Source organism: Palaemon carinicauda, chromosome 16 (assembly GCF_036898095.1).
Source record: "Palaemon carinicauda isolate YSFRI2023 chromosome 16, ASM3689809v2, whole genome shotgun sequence".
NCBI lineage: Eukaryota > Metazoa > Arthropoda > Malacostraca > Decapoda > Palaemonidae > Palaemon > Palaemon carinicauda.
This window is the reverse complement of record NC_090740.1, coordinates 16,793,283-16,815,523: the sequence shown is the minus strand read 5'-3', so window position 1 is coordinate 16,815,523 and position 22,241 is coordinate 16,793,283. Positions and strand designations below refer to the sequence as shown.

The 22,241-nt window shown below is 40.1% G+C and overlaps 1 protein-coding gene across 1 annotated transcript in view; it reads right to left on the bottom strand.

The window, feature by feature from the left end:
- RabGGTa (Rab geranylgeranyltransferase subunit alpha) overlaps positions 1-22,241 on the bottom strand; it is a 46,541-nt gene that overhangs the window by 7,018 nt on the left and 17,282 nt on the right. The window contains exons 4-6 of the mRNA XM_068389608.1: positions 21,307-21,500; positions 8,158-8,357; positions 4,548-4,648 (exon numbers count right to left, since the gene is read on the bottom strand). Coding sequence (XP_068245709.1) covers positions 4,548-4,648; positions 8,158-8,357; positions 21,307-21,500 — 495 coding nt within the window. The remainder of the gene's footprint in view (positions 1-4,547; positions 4,649-8,157; positions 8,358-21,306; positions 21,501-22,241) is intronic.

Below are 22,241 nucleotides of genomic sequence, written 5' to 3'. Positions count from 1 at the left end.
CGGCTTCTTTCTCCATCCAGAAAGTTGAGTATTTATTCTTTACAATATGTACTTTAGTTCCAGCCTCACAATGAAATTAGTGTAATCATTGTGTTCGGATCTATGCCGGTCACCGGTGTAGCCATAGGCGCCGTTGTTCATTGGGCATGTGTTATTTAGTTAGCAGAACGACATTCCCGGTTTAAATAGCATTAATTGTTATTATGAACGCTATTTAGGCATTTTATATTGTAAAGATATTTATATGCATAATTTTCCCTTTTTCTGTGTCGATCGTATATGTCAGAGTTTTGGTGATTTTAGGTAACCGAGATCTCGCCTTGTCTAGGTAACCCAACCTAGACAACATATACTTTCGACATTTCCCCGGTTACCCGTGTTTCGGTTATCATTCATTGGAAATTGATATCTCCTGGAATTATATTAGCCGTTACTAGTCTTGAATAGAGATTTATGGGTAATCTCTCTTCCCTCTGAGAGTAGCCTTAGGCTACAACTCTCTGCGTCGGCCTTGAATTTCGATTCAGGCATGACTAGCCTAGAGTTTTTCTGTCTCATCCCTTAACAGCAGACGGCAAGTTTTGGGATTCGATCAGAACCTCAGAGTATTTAGTCTTTTGTCGGCAGTCGGTCGGCGGAGTGATTGCATTCCCCTGCTGGCTGAGCTGCCGGCATAGGAGGCTAGCCCTCCCTAGATTACACCTGAAGTGGTTGCATGATGTCGCCACCTTCTCCCTGTGGTCTAGTAGACTAGTCCTATGCTCGCAGACCCTAGGCTGTAGAGTAGTATACTCTTGTGGCCTAGGATGGCGCCAGCAGTGGAACTCTGTTTCTACCTTGTTGAGAGGAACGGCATGGACTGTGGCTAGATGGAAGCCTGAATGTTACATTCTCCCCTTCCATTTGAACCTTCTTTTTGGAGAAAGGCAGTAAAATTAGACTTTTACATCCTTTATTACTGTATACATACACAGTAATGGATAGCCTTCACTCCATGCTTTCTCTCTCTCTCTCTTAACTAGCATGCTAGATACTCCGGCAAGAGCTAGCTAATCCGGCAACATTCCGGCTGAACTACAGTATATGTCTATACATAGTACTGTGGCTAGATGGAAGCCTGAATGTTACATTAGTATCATCACAACAGTATCAATGATTTATATGCCTTGCATTCATCACCAGAATGTTTCCAAATTTCACCAGTTATTTGTTTAATAAGGAGACTGACAATAGTTTCCAATTGTATGCATCCCCTGGGGCCTTGGGTATACTTTACTTACAAATTCCAAATATCTTAACACAATAAAAGATGCAGAAACCATTCATTTGGAAGAGTCTGTCAGTTCCTATTTAATTGATTTGCTACATCAAACTTCCCTGCTTGGACTTCTCCAGCAGCTGAAGGAAGGATAGAGTCCTATTTTCAGATGGGAAAGCCCAAAAAGGAACTTTTGCTATTATCATTACAATATATAGAATCCTTTGAGAAGGAACCAGGATTCTTCATATTGACTAAGGCTCCTAGCCTTTTCAATAACCTTCATAACATTGCTGAACGTGAATCTTTTTCAAAGATCAGTTAATCATCCAACTGTCCAATTATAACAGAACTCTGATGACCAGGAACCTTAACAATTTTGAGATAGGATCCATCATCCTGGTGAATACTAGATCTGTCCTGAGACTGAAAAACAAACACTTGTATTAATAAATATTTGATCCATTCATTAACCGAAGGAGATTCATTGATCTCTGATAAATGCGAGTTTCATAATAGAATGGCCTCAAGTAATTGAGAGAGCGAGGCTTGAGAAGAAGCTATCGACTCTATAATGCAGTGTACCAACAGAACTCTTACTGACTGGTACACCAGAACAGCTAGGCACAACTTGGTTGTTACCCTAAAATTAAAATCACGATGGCTCATGGCATTTCAAGCTGCTTAAACAATGCCGAATCTGTAAAAAGTGATGGAGCTTATTGATGTCAATTCCTGCTATTAGCAACAGCTGGTGTGGCATCAGCTACCTCGCTTTACAAACCTTAAATAGTCTAGTAACATCAAGATTTTCCCTCATAATTATAAGATAATTTCTTTAACAAATTCAATCTTTCTCTTAAGCAGCTGCTACTTTCCCTGTTGGAGCCCCTGGGCTTATAGCATTCTACTTTTCCAACTAGGGTTGTAGCTTAGCAATTAATAATTATAATAATAATAATAATAATAATAATGACTTCATAAGAGGAACTGAAAGGGAAACACACTCTTCACAACATTTATCCAAATCACACTACAGCCCCCAGAATGTGACAAAAGAGAATGAAGATCAATACTGCCCATGAATAAATCTCTTGAACAACACTTACAGGCCAACATAAAGAAAGCAGAAGACATCCACTTAAAATTAATATCGGTAAATAATAATGAGTTTCTATAAAAATTTCCTTAAAAAAAACAGAATCACAACCTGGAACATGGGTATCGTGTGCTCAAGCACCTAACCCGATAAGAGAGCTGAAAGACAGAGATATGACCTACCCATACATTAGTGTTGCCAATCACTGGTATATGATTCTAATACTACATTAAAGAGGTAGAACAATTACAAGGGAAGACTAAAGGGCACCCAGCAGAGTGTAGACCTCAGCCACGGCAGCTTATTTCTTGACCTTTTCCTCGACCTTTGACCTTAACATGTATTAATTGGCGTGGATTTTTATACACCCAATTATGAACCAAGTTTGAAATTTCTGTAACAGGGATGTCCAAACTTATGTCTGATTATGTGATATGGACGTTTTGCTCATCCCTGACCTTCAAAAATTTAGTCATTTCCAGTTATTTACCTAAGTTTAAAATCCATGCAAGTTTCATTACTTTACAATTAGAATTATGGCCGTATGGTTGATTACCAGAATCTGACCTTTTACAACATGTATTAATTGGCGTGTATTTTCATACACTCAAATATGAACAAGTTTGAAGTCACTGTGACAACGATGTCCAAACTTATGGCTGATTAGGTGAATTGGACATTTTGCTTGACTGTGACCTTGACCTTTGACCTTAACCTTCCAAGATTTAATCCTTTCCAGTTTTCTAGATAACAGTTAATCCATGGAAGTTTGATTACTCCATGATGAAAATTGTGGCCAGGAAGGTGTTCACTAACTAACACACAAACAGGGGGTAAAACATAACCTTCTTCCAACTTCGTTGGCAGAGGTAATAAAGGTAAATTTTTAGCTTATGGATAGAATTCTACATTCAACCAGCTTTGAGAAAATAGCAATATGAATGCTAGGTAAGTATGGACATAATTGGATCGGCACAAAAGAGAAAATTTCAATAACCCTCTAGTCTCATTACATGATGCAGTGTAGTACTGTAATACTGTGGTATATGATCATGGAGAGGGAAGATGGCAATGAGAGATCTTTTTACTTACTCATCTTCATTTTACAGTCATAAAGTTAGTCTTTTTAAATTAACTGCTTAGGATTCAGAGGAAAAAGTCATGGAAATAGTTAGCCCTGGAAGGGCAAAAGAAAAATTTATCAGGGTAAATTGAGTGTCTCCACGCAATTAGGTAGATGAACTAAAAATTAATACAAAATTAAAGCCATATTTGGATAGTTGTTCTCTGATGTCTTGTCTTTTCTTTGACAAAAAAGAGCAACCAAATCCACATGCAAGATGACACTGACTTCAAGAAGTAAAGAAGAAATAAAGAAGAAAAATTTCTAAGAAAAAGGGGGTGACAGCCCTACTTTCAAAATAGTTTTGATATCCTCAACCCCAACAATGTGATAAGTGTCATGGGAAAGGTAACAATTGCAAAACCTACTAATTAATCAGAATAAATTGGTTGCCACTGTGGTTTGTGAATTCTTATCGATTTATGAGGTTTTAATTGCCTCCTTTCTAGAAAATCACATCTAATTCACAACAAAAGTAAACTTCTGGGGTCTCTAAAATTCATATAAAAAGCTAAAAAGAAAATTGATGGTTATGACTTTAACAATTACAAAACTAACAATAAGCTACATTAATGCAACAGATATAATTTTCAAAGAAATTTGAATACAAAGTCTAATACAATAGACTGCTATAACTCACAATAAGTTTTATAATATAGAAACATAAAACAGTACTAATAGCACATTTACTTAGTAATCTACCATTCTGCAGTACTAGTAGTTTAAATAACTAAATTTTTACCACCAATCACTACTTGTTTCTTAATATTTTTACATTAACCCTTTAAGCACCAACCATCAACCAAATAATTTGGAACTCAAGCTTCAGGCCCCTTTTTCAAGATTTTGCTTACCTTATATTAACATAATACTTTTTATCATATAGGTGAATTAACATATATACTCTTGAATATTTTGTAGTTTTCATATAGGTAAACATAAAAGTACTATGGCACCAGAGGGAGTAGAGAAAATTTGACTTAAAATATGTCAAATGGCACTCTAAGGGTCAATTGCTAATAATTATTAGAAATCACCATGACTAAAATAACAAGTGCCTACAATACCTTGGGTTCTTTTCTTGTCGGTTAATGAGCCATCTGAGAAAAAACCATGGACTCTGATCAGAAGGGTCTGTGAACACTGCTTCAACAACAGTTTTCAATTCCTGAAATACAAATGATAAATTACATGTTTAGCATGTTTATAAACCTACTTCTGGAAGAAATCATTTAATTCATCAATGTCTTGGAGCATGATGGAATGGTTATAGAAGTTCAATCACAAACCATACTCTGATTTGGTATTATACCCATTTAGCAACATTACAATAGTATTCTTGTCAAGAAGGTGATACCAATGAACACATTCTCTGCTGCACATTCATTAGTTTACAACACCATTTACCTTTATCCAATCCACATGAGCTTCATGCACTTTATTAAATAAAATACTCAAACTGCACATGGCAGTGTTGGACTTGATAAAAATACTTGGAAAGTTGAGTACTAATCTAAAAATCTTAACTCCTAAAGTTCCCTGGCTACATTTTTAAATATTTCTTTGGTAATTATGAAGAACACACACACTCTAGGTACTGCTAATTCTACAACTAGGGTATAAAACTAGCTTTGCATAATACAATCTTTTTACTTTATTCCATATTACACTCATTATAATCATAACAATACTTTACTAATAACAATAATAATAATAATAATAATAATAATAATAATAATAATAATAATGATAAACATAACAAATAATGAAAATTCTAATTTGTCGTATCCAAAAATCACATTGCTTATATCTTGAAGTACAAGAACTTTTTAACCTAAACATTGAAAATCAAAATCAACACAATTAACGTGCAATAATTGCCACATTACTATGTCTATGTACAGTGAATACATGTTAGGCATCAATATGACATCAAACTGTTGCACCAATGACACAGAAAACTTTACACAATATTTTTGTCGAGCCTAACTACTAAATGTTTCTGTGTTAACGTGACCATCTTACGCTACTCTGGGGTGCTCCATTCACTGTACAGTAATCTGTCTTCTTTTGGAAAAAATTAGTTCTGGGACTATCAGGTATGTCTCCTATTGTTACTAAAACACATAACTGTGTAAAGTGTTAGTCCAATAAATTTCTTTCAGCATCTTAAGACCTTCTCTTCTTTTGTCAGTCACTTGGTAACAATTGTACCATGCAGAGTAAGTGTGATGAATGAGCTCCACTCTAAAGTTAGATTAGTAAGAGTTTCTTAAAATCAAAACTTTTGAAAGAAATTTGTGTTTTTCCTACCTATAATAACCTATGTCCTTTACTAAGGGTATGATTCTGGCAGAAGCTGGAAACTGCCAATGAAAGGCAGTCTTTGGGGATTACCCTTCTTAGGTTGAAATTGCTTATGACCGTCCGGCATTATTTCCTTGTTCCGCTGCTCAAGAAGCCTTAGGCCCAGCAGGTGCTGACGAGATAGGCCAGGATGTAACAGCCCTGTGGAGAAGAGAGTCTTGGCTCGCCTTCCTCCACTTCTCGGTCACCACCTTGACGTCCTTGAGAGGGAACAAGGACGAGGTTCTAACAGAGGAGTTATGGAGATGTATGATCTCCTTCTTTGGCACCTGTCTCTGAAATTTGAAGACAACAGCATTTCACCTCTTCACGACCAAGTTAGCCCACTGGTTAGCAGCATTGTGTGTCAAGAATTCCATCTCCCTTGCGCCAGTAAGGACAATGTTCTTGAACACCTTCAGCTTATCAGGTTCGACAGATCTTCGGTGGTAGCCAAGAAGCCAACCGTCCCAACCAGAGGTACATCAAAGAGGAGACCTGAATCGTATCCTTCCTCATCCTCTCCTGCCTATGACATCAGTGATGGCAAGAGATAGGGCAGAAACTCTGCATCTAGGAGGAGAGAAGGGTCGTCGTTAACTACATTACTTTACTCTATAATTTCTTTGCCTCAAGAAAGGTGGTGGAAGTAACTTAATAAAGCACCTGAACAGGAGCGCATAGATGAGTAGTGTGCACTACTCCCTTTGGCGAGACTAGCTCAACCAAATAGGGGAGTGGATGCACAGAAGTAGGTGTGTGAGCAAGAGGTTGTTATGCACGCTCTACCTAAGCAGGTACAGTCTGCTTAAGTGGTTGAGAGGACAGGTGGGCAAGCCCGACATGCAGCAAATGACGAAAAATGCTCTCAACCTGACCTAGTGAGCACAATAGTGATTGGACCTGGCGAGAGTGCACTGCTGGAGACTCAGCGAGTCTTGCAAAATAACAATGATACATTGGGTGAAGCACTGGTTTACCAAATGATTGCACAAAAGATCATCTGCAAGCTAAAAAGAGCTCATCTTTGAAGATAGTTCAGAGCTAGTGGACACAGGTGACAAGTTGTACTGGTGCTTCTGAGCTACGAGGGAAGATGGGGTCCCAGGTGAGGACAACTTCTCGCACTTGCGAGGGCATTTGCTGAAAGCTTCTGAAGGGTCAGCAATTTCAGAAGGGTGAGGATGGACAAGGCTGTCCTCCCGCTAGGGGTACACTTCACTAAGCTGCCCCAGGGAGTTGTGCTTGCACTGGGGCAACTCTTACCTGACTGCAGGTCATTGAGAGACCGAGCAGGAGGGACTACCTCCTGTTGGTTCTACAGGATTAAGTGCTAAAGCCAAGCCTGCTAGGACCTAAAGCACTGTCCTGTTGAGCCCCATGGACTAACACCTGCAGTAGCTTATTCTTCGATGGGGAACCCAAAGTCTCAAGGAAGACTGCAAAAGATGCAGAGCGTCTTAGAATGCAGATTCCCCAAGTGAGAAAAGTTTCACTGTCCCACTAAGGGAGACAGGATAACTTCCTGACCAAAGGGTTGCCTGAGAGATAAACAGCCACAGATCTTATTTGATCAACTTCTGGAGGAAGTTGAATAGGAGGAGGCAGAGGGGAGGACACCAGGAGAGGGAGGAAGAAGACTAGATTTCTTTGACTTTAAGGAAGACCCTGAAGGCAAAGAATCCCTTTCAGACTCTCTTCTTCCTGCCACATCGTTTCCACTGGGAGAATGGCCACTCCAGATACTTGTTGCATGGAGAGGCCTTTGTGCAGGAGTGTCCTCTACACAAAGGGCAGAGGTAGCGAGGATCCATCTCCATAGCTATGCCATGACAAAACCACATATCAGCAACCTCAAAGGTTCACACACTGCTCACACCTACTTAAAGGAAAAAGGAAGTTTTCACGCAAAGTCAGTAGCAGGAGGATGGAAGAAAACGTCCGCTTTCAACTACAGCTGAAACCAAAGCGGGATTGTTGTGAGTGAGGGGGGGGGGGGGGTCCCCTGCTACCCACTGATAACAACAGGGACAATTGTTGACACTTGGTTAAAAATTTTTATAGTCGTGTTCCAGCTTGCGCTGTTAACTTCTATGTAAGAATGAGTGTTTGTATTCATGTCGAAACAAATAAATAGAGAAGATATTAATTACCCTTTCTGAATGAAAACAATGTTTTGGAATGATGTCAGAGCAGACCTAAAGCTTCACCAGCAATTAATTTCTCCTCATTCAGTCTCCTACCTAATGAAATAATAAATAGGATATAACAAAAAGTTTCTTAAATTTAAAAAAGAACATTCTCTCACCCATATCAAATTACAATAATTACCTTAATGAGGATATCAACTGGTATTGGATGTGGAGTGCTCGCCGATGGGGGATACACCACAGGTAAAAGCTTTGACCTATAATGCCAAGCTGAGTAGTTACTCAAATTGCGTTCAATGAGCTGTTTAGATATTTTGAGTTCATCTTCTGGTTGTTGGTTGCTTCCAGTTGTAATAAACCTTCGATAATCCCAGCAATGAACTAGAAATTAAAAGAAAATTACTGAATGCATCAAGTTTGTACCAATGACTTTAGCACTTCAAATACCATTACTGGTAGTCAAAGTAAAAAAAAAAATTAATCATACATAAAAACAATACAACACTATGATTCATTTTAGCTGAACATAGCAGCTATTAAAGCAACTATTACAAAGCAAAATTGCAAGAAAATATCAGTAAATTATAAATAAAGTATATATTTGGTATTCTTGAACTGAAGGTAGAATTTCAAGAAAATTAATTGGTATAAATGACTCAGATAATACTCGTCAAAATAATGATTTAAAGTACCATTTCTAAAATTCAAATCTGCAAACTATATAAAACTAGTATTTATGTTTAAAAATGGATTTTCATTATAAAATGTAATTTTATTGCATACTTACCGAACAATTATACAGCTGTAGGTTCCCTACGAATGGCAGACTATAGATTCAAAACTACCGCGGTGGCGCTGCCATCGCTGATGTAGGTGACGTTATCTCCCTCAACTCAAGGGAGATATAGGTACAACTGTCTAAGTAACATCAATTCGTTCTGCCCAACCATCCATAAGTGGGGAGGAGGGAGGGCTTTAATTAAAAATTGTTCGGTAAGTATGCAATAAAATTTCATTTTATAATGAAAATCCATTTTTATTGCAGTGTCTTACCAAACAATTATACGGCTGATTACCCATTGCAAGGATGTGGGGCTGTGGATGCACTTCAACAATCGCATACGATTCTTGAAAATAAAGTATACCCAAAAGCACTGTTAGTGCCTGTTGTACCTTATCTTGTAAGAGAGCTATGGCAGGAGAATACTGCCTCTGGTCGGTGCTCATCTTACATAGTAGAAGGCTTGGAATATGACCAATGGGTGCCTCTACACGGAGTGGAAGATCCTCGTAGTCATGGTGTTCACTGCTGACTGAGCGAAGATACAAGAAAATATCGCCCTTGCCCTGGGCTAAGACCAGAAATAACCAACAAGAAAAAACTGTCACCTACACCAAAATAAAAACCTTTACCCACCAAAACTAACACTAAAATGATTGGTGAGTACTCCAGGTACATTGTACCCCCAGACTTCCCTTTAACTCGCCAACCTTGGTATAAGGCGAAACATAGGCTAACAGAGGGAGAGACCCCCTATGTCGTTCCTCTCAACACCATTCCAGCTACCGAAAGCGGACTGAGAAACTTACAATCTTCAAACACTGTTTCGATTTCTTTCAAATAATGCATAGCAAAAACATATTCAGACCTCCCAACGGGTACTTTGCAGGATAGCGGATAGCGACTAGTTGTGTCGAAAAGCAAGAGAAGTCGCTACCGCTCGAACTTCGTGCGCTTTTCCCTCTCAGTAAAGGAAACACTGAGTCGTTAGCTTGAGAATGTGCTTCTACAATTAACTCTCTCAGAAAACTCTGTTCTGCGGAGATAATATCTTAATGCCCGCCTATCAAGTCTGTCAGGTTTTTGAGAACAAGTTTTTGTGGCCACGGATAAGAAAAGTTGCACGAATAATGTATGTGCGACGAATCGCAACATTACTTACTTTTACTTTTACTTTTAGGGATTTATTTCTCGCCCTCCATCAGACACTAAGAGTCTGTTCAGGCGGGCCTTGATGTGTGAAAATAACTTCTTTCCAGTTTACATTTTGCTCTGTATCTTTTAAGTTATTCGCTAGTATTTGTATTCAGGCTTAATTGTTTTCTGATCACTATCATAACACTTTCCAAAGAGATAAGTCTTCAGGGTTTTCTTGAAAGCTGCCACATTATTGCCAAAAGAATTTTGATAGTTGACTAACTGTAATATTTTCTTGAATGAGAGCGAACATGTTCTCAAACAAAATATACAGTTATAGAGGCGATCATTTCACCTTTGGTTTACCCCTCCTCTTTATGTGAGGAGCTAGCCAGTGTTCATTACAAAGAAACGGACGTCTGGTTACCTGTGGGCGGAGTTAGAAACGTTCGTAAACGTAATGAAAAGTTGCCCACGCTGTTGCTATCGTTCTTTTAACGTTAGCTAACAACGTTCCTTCGGGACTAATTGTTCAAAACAATAACCCTGTAAGGATAAAATAAAAAGGTCTCAGAAGCCTATCGCGTAAAAAGCAAGTCGTTATACCCAGGGTACAATGACGGGGGAAGCTACCTCCATCAAACGGTAGAACCGAGTTTAAGACAATAACCTCGCGGTTTTGTCTTGGCTAGAGCGCATGCTCTAGGACGGCTTACGACCTTCATGAAGTTTAAACAACACCCATTGAAGTTCTGTAAGAACTTCTCAGGAACGAGTCTCCCGAAAAGGGTGAGGTCTTGTATGTGGGAGTTTGATTCAAGAATGCCAAACATAATTGCCATCGACCACTTACCCGAAGGGGTTGCCTTCGAACGCTTTCTCGCTAGTGAGAAAAATTACCGTATAAATCAGGCAAGGCCTGCCAGGGGAAATGAACTGGAATGCATATAATTTTTTATTCCTCGCTCATTTCCGTCTGCTAACCAAACCACTCGAAGTGGGAAGGAGGAGGAAAGTTGACGGTGGTTTGTTCGAAAACGAAAGGATCGGTGCTGGCGAAACCTGACTAGCTGATATAGTAATCAGCTGGGAGTGTAGAGATACGTAACAAGTCACACCTTTGGAAGACCCATCCCGGAGAGGGGGGGAGGTCGACCATAGTTTTCAGAAACCTCTGGATCGCGGAAACCAAGAGATTCGGATGAGAACCTAGGGGTTCAGAATCTATTTGTGAATACCTTTCTCACGACCTTAAGGAAGTTGTGCCGAGAACCCACAGGAACTTTGTCGCTTATTCCTGACGGAATTTTCAGGAATCGTGTTACGTGACCAGGACCCAAAGGAACTGTGTCATAGTTACCTGTAGAGATTCGTAAACCCTTAGGCAGCGGGCATCCCTCTGTCATCATAGTAAAAACTCTTGATGACGATGGGCACGCACGAACAATTCACGGGACGAGAGTTCGAAAACTCTGTCATAAGAGTAAAACTCTTGTGTACTCATGAACACTTCACGCAACGAGAGTTCGAAAAACTCTGCCATAAGAGTTGTTCGTGCACTTCAACTGATTGCATGCGCCTAGTTGTTCGTGCGCATCCAGTTGGTTGTGCGCGCCAATATGGTCCTGCGCGCCACATATCCATTTTAACGGCATTACTTGAAGAGGGCGACTTAGCCCGACCGCCAACACGTTAATTTCCCTTGAACAAATCAAGGGATCAGCCTAACCTGACCAGGTGTTACCACTTTCCCAGAGGAGTCAACGCTCGCATAAATACTTGCGGTGCTATCGAGAGGCTGAAGCAAAGAGCTCGAAACTGGTAGATCCAGCCCATGAACACAAACTGAAGATATTTCCTGGAGTTCTGATGAATCAGAATGTGGAAATATGCATCCTGCATATCCAGGGATACCATCCAGTCCCCTTGACGAAGGGATTCCAACACTGAACGAGTCGTTTCCATATTGAATTTGGTCTTCTGGACGAACAAATTCAGTGCGCTTACATCCAGTACGGGCCTCCAGTCCCCCGATGACTTTGGGACTACGAACAGACGGTTGTAAAACCCCGGGGATGGTCTGTCGCTTATCTCCTCTATGACCGCCTTCTGTACGAGAATCTCTATTTCTCTGGTTAAGGCTACAAACTTCTCCGAGCCCGGCGAGTAGGCAGGTAATGTGATGGGAACATTGGATAGAGGCGGAGTGTCTTTGAAAGGAAAGGAGTAACCGAACTGGAGGACTTGTGTCACCCATGGCTCTGCCCCTCTGTGACTCCATTCCTCCCGAAAAAGGTTCAACCTGCCCCCTACCGGCGCATGGATTGAAGAATCACTTGGATGATTTCGTGTCGGGTTTGGTCGAGGACTTGGTTGGGTGTCTTAAATTAAATTGAGGCCTGATGAATGGTCTAGACCTACCCCCTCGAAAGGGTTTCTTCTGCAAAGGGGATACCGAGGTGGTAGTCGCCACAGTCGAGGGTTTAACCCGCTTAGAAGACTGTGCAAGCAAGTCATTAGAAGACTTCTTCTCTAGTGCGGAAAGAATCTTGGTCACTATTTCTTCTAGAAACAGATGATCCTTGTCGAGAGGAGAAAACAAAAGGGCGGACTTCTGAGACGAAGCGACTCCTTTCGAAACAAACGAACACCAGAGCTGTCTTTTCTTGAGAGTCCCGAATGCAAAGAGAGAGGCCAGTTCATCGCAACCATCCCGAACTGATTTGTCGGCACATGACAAAACCCCAAGCCAGTCCGATGCCAGGTCTTCCTGAAGAGTAGAGCAATCCTCTATTTTCGTAGCAAGAGCTCAGATCGTCCAGTCCAAGAAACTCATAATTTATAAAATCTTGAAAATATTTACCAAATGGTCCAACTCGGGCGATGTAAAGAATATTTTAGCTGCTGCAAACGTGGATCTCCTATTAGCATCCACCAAGCCAGAGAAGTCCCCCTGAGAGGAGTCAGACACTAACATAGAAGGGGCTTCCCGGTTATGTAGAACCTATACCTCTTCTTAATAAGTTTCGATGGAGGATAGGCGAAAGTTGCTTTCTCAAGATCTCTCTTGACCTTCAACCAATCTTCTATATCACGAAGCGAATGTTTAGCAGCCTTGGAAAGAACGAGCTTCGGGAGAAGAGGATTGAAATTCTTCCTTCTTATCAGGAAAATGGAAGCAGGCGACCTAGGAGCGGCTACTATGAAGTAATCCGGGTACATGTCGAGAAGGTAGTGTAAAAGCTTCGAATAACATAAGAGAGGAATAGTGTCCGCTTCTAAGTCCTCCTCGTCATCCGAAGAGATAGGCGATAGAGACGGTTCTTGATTCGACTCATTGTTCTTCGTACATTGTTTATTTTCTTTCATCCAGTTCATCAGTTCTTGCAACTGTCGACGTAACGGAACTAGATTCTCTTCTTCTAGTGTTGAAGTCGAAGCAACTGGAGTCGTGGAATTCGACACGATCGCCACCGGAGTTGTCGCGCCACTCAAATTATCTGTCGCATGCGAAGTCGAAGGACAAGTTTCGACAGTTTGACGAGTCAAACGAGTCGAAGGCAGCTGTCGCTGTCGTAAGAATACGAGGCGAAGTCCACGTAGCTACGCTACATGACGGGCAAGCGATATCTACTTCTCTGTTCCTTTTCACTGGAGGCGAAGAGAACACCTCTTCAGTCGAACGTCTCTTCAACGGACGTGAGACTGAAGAATCACGCTACTTACGACGTCTAACTGAAGGCGAATCACTCGACTTAGTCGATAACTGGTCACCAAACAACACACCTTTCCAATGGTGTTTAGTCGAATCCTGCTGTTGCACCACAGGATCGACTGAGGAAGCGACTGTCTGTGGGCAAACCCCGATAGTCTCCCTTGGACCTCCGGTATGTCTTCTCCTCAAGGCGGGGGAGCGGGACAGTGACCTTCGTTTAGGAGAACTATCGGGACAAACAGCCATCCCCTCAGATGCACTGCACTGACACATTTCACTTTACTAGAAGTCTTTCCTATGAAAGACTTTTCAGATAAAACTAACTGCATCACCGTATTAGCTAATACATCAAATTTCTTCACAAATTTAGACTCGAGGCTGGCAATGGTGTCAGGAGAGACTCTACGGGAAGTTGGCAAAGGAGTTACGGGAGCAGGAGTAGGAGGACTCAAGATCGAAGACATAATAAGAGGAGAAGAAGAAGGAATAGGAGCAGGAGCTTCGATAGAAAAGCCGAAGAAGCTAAACTAGTATTCCTTTCAGCTCTGAGAGCCGCCTTCCTCTTCCTATTCTTAATTATCTTCCCCGAGTGAGAAACAATAACTTTCCACTGATGTTTACTCCGATCCTTGCATTCATCACAAGAAGATTCTCTAGAGCACTCACAACCCCTACACTTAATTCACTTAGTGCGCTAATCATAAATTAATTTAACTAACCTGGTTTTGCACCTGCCGGAGCAGGGTTGCCAGTTTGGTCTTTTTTCGGGCCAAAAGACCTCAATTTGGCCTTTTTTTTCAAAATTGGTTGGCCGTTAGCAATACGAAAAAAGGCGAGTCTAATAATACTGTATATTTGGCCTTTTTCTACTAATGGGTTGGCCTTTTAAAGCTTCTGTTGATTAGAAGTTGGCCTTTCCTCATTTAGAAAACCTGGCAACTCTGTACCGGCGCAAAACCTAACTACTGGAGGACTAGAGTCAACATGATGGTAAGAACACAAAATTGCAGAAAAGAAATTCAGCTTCAATCCTACAAACACGGAGTTGAATACTTCGCTGATATTGAAGAGATAATACTTCCCAACAAATGAAGAAAAAAATTGTGCACCAACCACCGATGTTCACCAGAAGCCAGCAGAGAATGAATTGATGTTACCTGGACAGTTGTACCTATTGCTCCCTCGAGTGGAGGGAGATGACATCACCTACATCAGCGATGGTGGCGCCACCACAGTAGTTTTGAATCTATAGTCTGCCATTCGTAGGGAAGCTACAGCTGTAAAATTGTTCGGTAAGACACTGCAATAAAAAATCCGAACTACTTACTTCAAACCCCGTGGCCGCGGGGGCATAAAAAAACAATTAGAATAGCGCCAACGTTATCCCTGCGTGTCGTAAGAGGCGACTAAAAGGGACGGGACGAGGGGGCTGGGAACCCCCTCTCCTGTATAAAAAATCCTGTGAGACGTTATCAAGGAGATGGAGCTGGGGGGAGAGTGACTGCTCCCCGCACTCTAGTTTTGGCCTGCTGCTTCCTCCGGTGCCTTAGATGACCGCGGAGGTAGCAACAGTAGGGGATTCAGCATTATGAAGCTTCATCTGTGGTGGATAATGTGGGAGGTTGGGCTGTGGCACCCTAGCAGTACCAGCTGAACTCGGCTGAGTCCCTGGTTAGGCTGGAGGAACGTAGAGAGTAGTCCCCTTTTTGTTTTGTTTCTTTGTTGATGTCGGCTACCCCCCAAAATTGGGGGAAGTGCCTTTGGTATATGGATGGACTTACTTCAAGTATTCTATACATTGCTATCTCACTCTGTATGGCATTAGCTGAGTAGTTTCTCCAGTCAAAATATAAAGTATAGAGGAAGACCCCATAATTACTGTCACATTGACATTAGCTGCCTTGAAAAATGATGAGACACCTAAAATGGCACATATCCTTTATCATAGTTTCGAGCAGCAATAAAATTACAATGGCATTTAACATGCAGTTTTGAAAATATTTATAAACTCGCAAAATGTTACATCAAATTAGAATTTTTGAAAACAATATTTTTCATGCAAATCCATTACTTTAACTTAACCCACTTTGTGGTGAAAATTTGTTTTAAAAATCATTTAGATGTTGTAATAAGATAGGAGTTAGCCAGTAAAGTAAGAGTGTGTATGTTAAAGCACATTTTATGTCCTCTAACAGGTAACAGTCTTTATCTTTATGTTATCTAGTCCACAGCATAGAGGTAAGGAAATTTCACAAAATTTGAGGGATCCAATATAGTACTGCCTGGCCAGTTAAAGGCTCAAATAACTCTCTACCAGTATTATTTCTCCCTTGTTTATTTATAGACTGCAGATTTCTTAGCTCTTAACTTGTCTGTTATTTTCTGCAAGTTAGCAATGAGTTTTCTTTTTTTTTTTTTTTACTCCATTAGGAAAAAGTATTTGTAGTAGCTCTACCCCTGCAAATTACAGTCCAACTTCCATAACTCCCCTATTATCTAAAGTTCTTGATTGTCCTTAGGTAAAAAGTCTAAATAAGTATGCTGAAGGTAATAATGTGCTCTTAAGTTTGTAATGTGGCTTTCACAAAGGCCTTGGATCATGTGATCTTACAATTTCCAATGATGTGCAAAAATCCATTGATTGTGTTCAGGAAGTTTATAGTAACAGCCTTGATTTTAGTGCTACATTTGGACGTGTTAATCATGAGGCCCTTGTTTACAAACTCAAAACAGTTGGAAGTAGGTGGGTCTTTTCTTAGCATCATTATTGAATTCTAAGTAATAGATTACAAAGAGTTGTTGCTAGGCCCCATAGTGAGTACAGTATAGGAATGTGATATCTGGTGTTCCTCAGGGTAGTGTTCTATACTTATGATACGTGGTTTGTCCAGGAAAACAAGCTTTTTGCATATGGAGAAGATGCTACTCTCTTTGTGGCAATTTCATTTCCTGAATGTAGATCTGGGTTGCTGAATCCCTTAGAAGAGATCTAGCTAAAATTACTGCATGGTGCAAATGATGGGGTATGAAGTTGCACCCTAACAAAACTTAAAGTATGATTATGAGTAAGTCTAGGACAGTGGCTCCTCAACATCCAGAACTCTGCATTGTTCATGTTTCTTTATCTATATACAACTCCTTTAAAATTTTAGCCCTATTCTTGAAAAAAAATTTACTTTTGAGAAACCCATTCTGTTTGTTTCTTCTTCAACTGCACAAAAATCGGCATACAGTATTGAGAAAGCCTTTCAAGATTTTTGGCGATCAATTTATTCTGAAGAAATCTTTAATTTCCTTAATTCTACTTTGTTTCAAGTATTGCACTCCTGTCTGTTTTGTGCTGCTGAATTTCAACCTAATTGATTGGAAAAAACTTGCAGTCTATTAAATTTCTTGTTCCTCATCTTAATATTAATCTACGGCACCATCATTCAGTTAGTTCATTATGCATGTTGCATAAGATTTTCCATAATTCTGGATCCTCCCAGATTGTATCACAATGTATGCAGTACTAGGTATGTAGTCACTTTTAGCAGCCTTGCCGTTTCCATCAAAAGGCTCAATACTACACAGTATTCTAGAAGTTTTATACTAGAATGATCTTCCTAATCAGGAAGTTGAATCAGTGGAACTTCTTAAGTTCAAACTTGCTGCACACGTTTCTATGTTGAACAAGCCAATATATGAGTCTCTTCATAGTTTATATGACATATTTATTTTAACATTGTTACTGATCTTAAGATATTCTACATTATTTAATATTTCTCATAGTTTATTTCCTATTCTCACTGGGCTATTTTCCCTTTTAGAGCCCTTGTGCTTAAAGCATTCTGTTTTTCAAACTAGGGTTGTAGCTTAGCTAGTAATGATAATAATAAAAGGATAGGATGGAAGATCCCCTGCAGCTGACCATTAATGACACTTCGATCACCACTGAAGCAATTTCTGACAGATATATCTCTGAGCTATGAGCATCTCCAACAATGACAGACGCCCGGGAATACCTTGTTAAAGCCGAACAGGAAGATACTGTCTGGTCAAGATCAGTTACACAACCTCCCTGGGCATGCTCACGCCAGAGTACTTCATTCTCTACTTGGGCATATAATTCAATGTCTCCCACTTCCACGATCCCCAGATCTTGTTAAAATAAGGTAATATTGTCTCGATCCTTATGCAATTACCACTCGGAAGAAAAAGTATGAGTCAATCGGTGAGATGTCTAAAGATAAGTATCCTGTGCGAATGGATCCAAGCTGACACCAGGAGGGCCGTGCAAGTGAACTACTGAGGAGCAGTGGATCATACCAGTCACAGGGCCTTGAATTGTTACAAGACCAAGCAGATACTTCCAAGAGGCAATCAATGGCTATCTGGAAGTATGAATTCTTCAGGTCCACCAAAATCATGAAGTCTCCCTTTCTGATGGAAGAATGTACAGAATGTAATGTTTCCATCTTCAACAGTCTGGTGAACAAACCGGTTCAAAGATAAAGGCCGATGACTGCTCAGGAGACTGTACTTAGGCATGATGGAGCGGGGACTGGCTATGCACCTGCTTGAGATTATGCTCACTTTTATGTGAGTATGAGGAAAGGGGAGACGTCAAGCTGTGTTATTATCTAACGTGATGGGAAACAAACAAGATGGTCCTTATATGTCCAAAAAAGAAAGGGGAAGATGGACTCTCACATTCTATCCTCAAAAGGCCGACAGTGATGGTGCTTGGGTCTTGATGCCAAAAGAATCCTGAGCTCCATTGTCTCTTGAAAGGGTTAGAAGGTTTGCAAAACCACAAGAGGAATTTTTTTCCACCATTAAATACAAACGTTCAGATCCGTTTTCACAACGGGCAGACAAGAGAATGGGCAGCAAATAGTATCTGATTAAATGGGATAAGTGTCCAGCCCAAATAAATGCTCTAGAGTATAGCAGACTAGGGACTTGCACAGGTTCGGGAATATGCACACTCCTATTCTATAGGTAGTAAGTTGGACAGGGCATCAGCCACCCAAAGAGATAGTACCACTAGAGAGTTATTGGGTCCTTTGATGGGCCAGGCAGTGCGACATTGGATCCCCCTCTCTGGTTTTGGCTCGTATTTCCTTTGCATAAAAATACACCAAATAGTCTGACCTATTCCTTCCACATTCTCCTGTCCTCATACAGCTGACAACACTGAGATTAGCGAATCATTCTTCTTCGCTTAAGGGGTTAACTACTGCACTGTTATTATTGTACAGTGGCTACTTTCCTCTTGTAAGGGTAGAAGAGACTCTTTAGATGGTAAGCAGCTCTTCTAGGAGGACACTCCAAAATCAAACCATTGTACTCTAGTCTTTGGTAGTGCCATAGCCTCTGTACCAAGGTCTTCTACTGTCTTGGGGTGGAGTTCTCTTGCTTAAGGGTACACTTTGGCACACTATTCTATCTTATTTCTCTTCCTCTTATTTTCAAGTTTTTATGGTTTATATATGAAAGATCTATTTCAATGTTGCTAGTGTTCCAAGAATATTTTATTTAAATTGTTCATTACTTCTCTTGTAGTTTGTCTATTTACTTATCTCCTTTTCTCACTGGGCTATTTTTCCCTGTTGGGAGTCCTTAGGCTTATAGTATCCTCCTCTGAATAAGGTTGTAGCTAAGCTAGTAATAATAATATTGAGTGTATGGGAGATGTCAAGATGTTTCATCCTTTCCCGAGAAGGGAAACAACCAAATGGTCTTCCAATATCTAGAAAAGAAATGGAAGATGGGCTCACACATGGCTAACAGTGCAGGTGCTTGGGCCCAGATGTGACTGCTCACCTGCTACCAGTGAGAAAATAACAGTCATCACACCAAGGTCATGCTCCAGTCAACTGGCGTAGAAGGTACCCGTCCCTAAGTGATACTCATTTCTCTTTCAAAGGAGAAATTGCCTGAAACATGACATTTTTGTAATCAGGCTTCTTCCTAGACTTCTTTCTCAAAGAATTATCAGAATTGGAGACTGAGGAAGAGAAATTGATAGAGGAGTAAAAACTCGCTTCATCTTTCCCTTGCAGGCCATCCTCACACACTGGAGTGCAAAGGCATTGAGGTCTAAGAGATCAAAGACAACGCCGCTCCAACATAGAACCCCATCACTATTCACACTCACTGTCAGGAGTATGGCACCAACACAATTTACTGTGGAGACATTCACTGGGGTCAGCCTGGATTTGGCTAGGAGATCTCTCTACACACTGACAATGGGTTTACTTGGGAAGATCTAAAGAGGAACACAAACTATCAAGGTTAAAGTTGCAGTCAGCAGGCATGATTACAGGTAAGTCTCAGGGTCAAGCAAGGGTAATTCCCAAGTACGGGAGGCAGATACCTCTGCACGGGCCCAGCCACTCACTGAGTTGGGGCAGAGTTTTCCAACCCCTCCCATGTAATGCCTATGGACTGAGCTTGAGGAGTACCCATAAGAGTAAAAGTGGGTTCAGGTTGAGAAGGTGACAGAAAAAATTATAAATTTTTGGCATCAATTTTGGGGAAATTTATACAGAGGTGCCAGAAAGGTATCATCAGGCTTCTTCCTCTTTTTTCTAAACACTGCTCACTACTGCAAAAACCATGACCTATACTTCTCACAGGGGAAAGACTGCAAACAGTCATCCCTCTACAAATGGAACAAAGTACTTGGAGATCAATGGTTAATTTACACAAGCTTTTCATACGCCTTACCTCTGGGGCTCAAGTCTGGTAGGCAAGACTGCTTAAATCTCCCTCCATTCATGGACTATTCAGTGCTCTTCAACATATCACACAGCTTGCCATCCATGTTGAAGTCCTCAAACAGATATTCAACAAACAAATGAAAATTAAAGAAAAGGATAATATATTCTTTGAAATTACAAGATCAGCAGTGGCACATCCTCTCACAGAGAGGCCAAAGTCAAAAGTGCCTTGTGATTGACAGGCAAATGGGAAGGTCCATCTCCAATCAGAAACCTTAGTTACCCAACTACCTTGTTAATTATTATACTTTTTTCCACTCGCACTGAAGTTACCTTCTTTACCATGATACTTTAGAATGGGGTTACAGTCAAGTCAACAGTCACGAACAATCATACCATAGCAGAGGGAAAAGATCCAACAGCAAACAAAGAGAGATGAAGAGCAATAGCACATGTCCTTAGTTAATACAGCTGAAGAAAGAAGTGGCTTAACTTGCTCAGGAAGGCGGGTGAGTTCCCCTCCCCTGCCTTTGTCATTATCCAACTACAGTACCTTCTTAACAGTTCAATGGCTGTTCCAGGATGAAAGATTTCTATTCGGGTAGGAACAAGCAAAGCTGCAGAGAAGCCAGAATAATATCACGTCCAATTAGAGGCATGGAAAGGAATTAGGATTGCAGTTTCTACCTACTGATGGATCAAAGCTGAAAATGCTTAGGTAGCCATTGAACAAGTTGTTGTCTTCCATACGTAACATTTCAGATGTTAGATGTCTTGGAAAATTTACTAATGCGAATTAAGGCTAATTATGCCTGAGGGGTTTGTCAAAGAACAAATTTTCATCAAAGGTTACCTAATAGTTAAGTAACTCTGGATTAGTATCCTGAGAATTGACCTCACTATTGTTATGCAAATATAATAGAAAAGGTACATGATTTGAGTAGATACAACTTAAAATTTAAAATTAAGTAATAAATAATATGAACTTACAGTTCCTTTCATCTAGCTTCAAATATCGATTACATAACTCCAACTCAGAATTCCAAGGTGGTGATGGGAACTTCTTCATAATCCAGCATCTGTGATGCCAAGCTCCATAACTTTTAGGATTTTTCATAAGACAGCTTTCAACCATCGAAAGCTCTCCAGTAAGCAGCTTTGTCCAAGCTTCGTCATCATCATCGCTAGAAAAGAGAATTGGGATAATGAACGTATTTTACATGTAAGTAAAGAGATATGATTAAAGAATTTTAATCTTATTCTTAAGAAACCAAAGTACACTTTGTTTATTCTAATTATGAGAATAAAATCACTAATAGTTTCTCAGCAAAAAAAATGTAGAAATTAATAACTTATATATAAAGGAAATGTTACAGGTTTCATTTAAACACTACTTCTCTAAATGCAAACTTTAAAATCCATCTCAATGGCAAAATTGCTAACAGTGGCAGTTTTATTTGTGTTAAATAGAGTATTGTCAATTCTGATTTTGACCATACTTCACTAGGAATATACTTGGCAATTCATAGGCTTTAACACCACATTTAGTAATTATAATCATTAAAAATATTTCAACAAGACAAAGTTACAATTCCTCACTCATATGGTAGGCCAGAAAAGCTTTTTCTTTTTGTTTTATCATTTTCATACCATATTTATTAAATTGCATGTTTAAAAGCATCACAAATTTGGAAGTATTTCTCCTAACTATGCAAACTTGTAGTTCTTTACAATAGGTGAAGAAATCAGAACAAGCTGGTGTATGGTCATATAACTTTTATTGAGGTGTAAACAACCAACCAGTTGTTACCCGTGGTAGCGGCAAGAATAATTACCTTCTTCACTTTGGTTATAGTAGGGATTTTCCATTGGGGTTAGGCAATAGTGGGTAAAAGTATGTGTAAAGAATTACAGATATGTATACA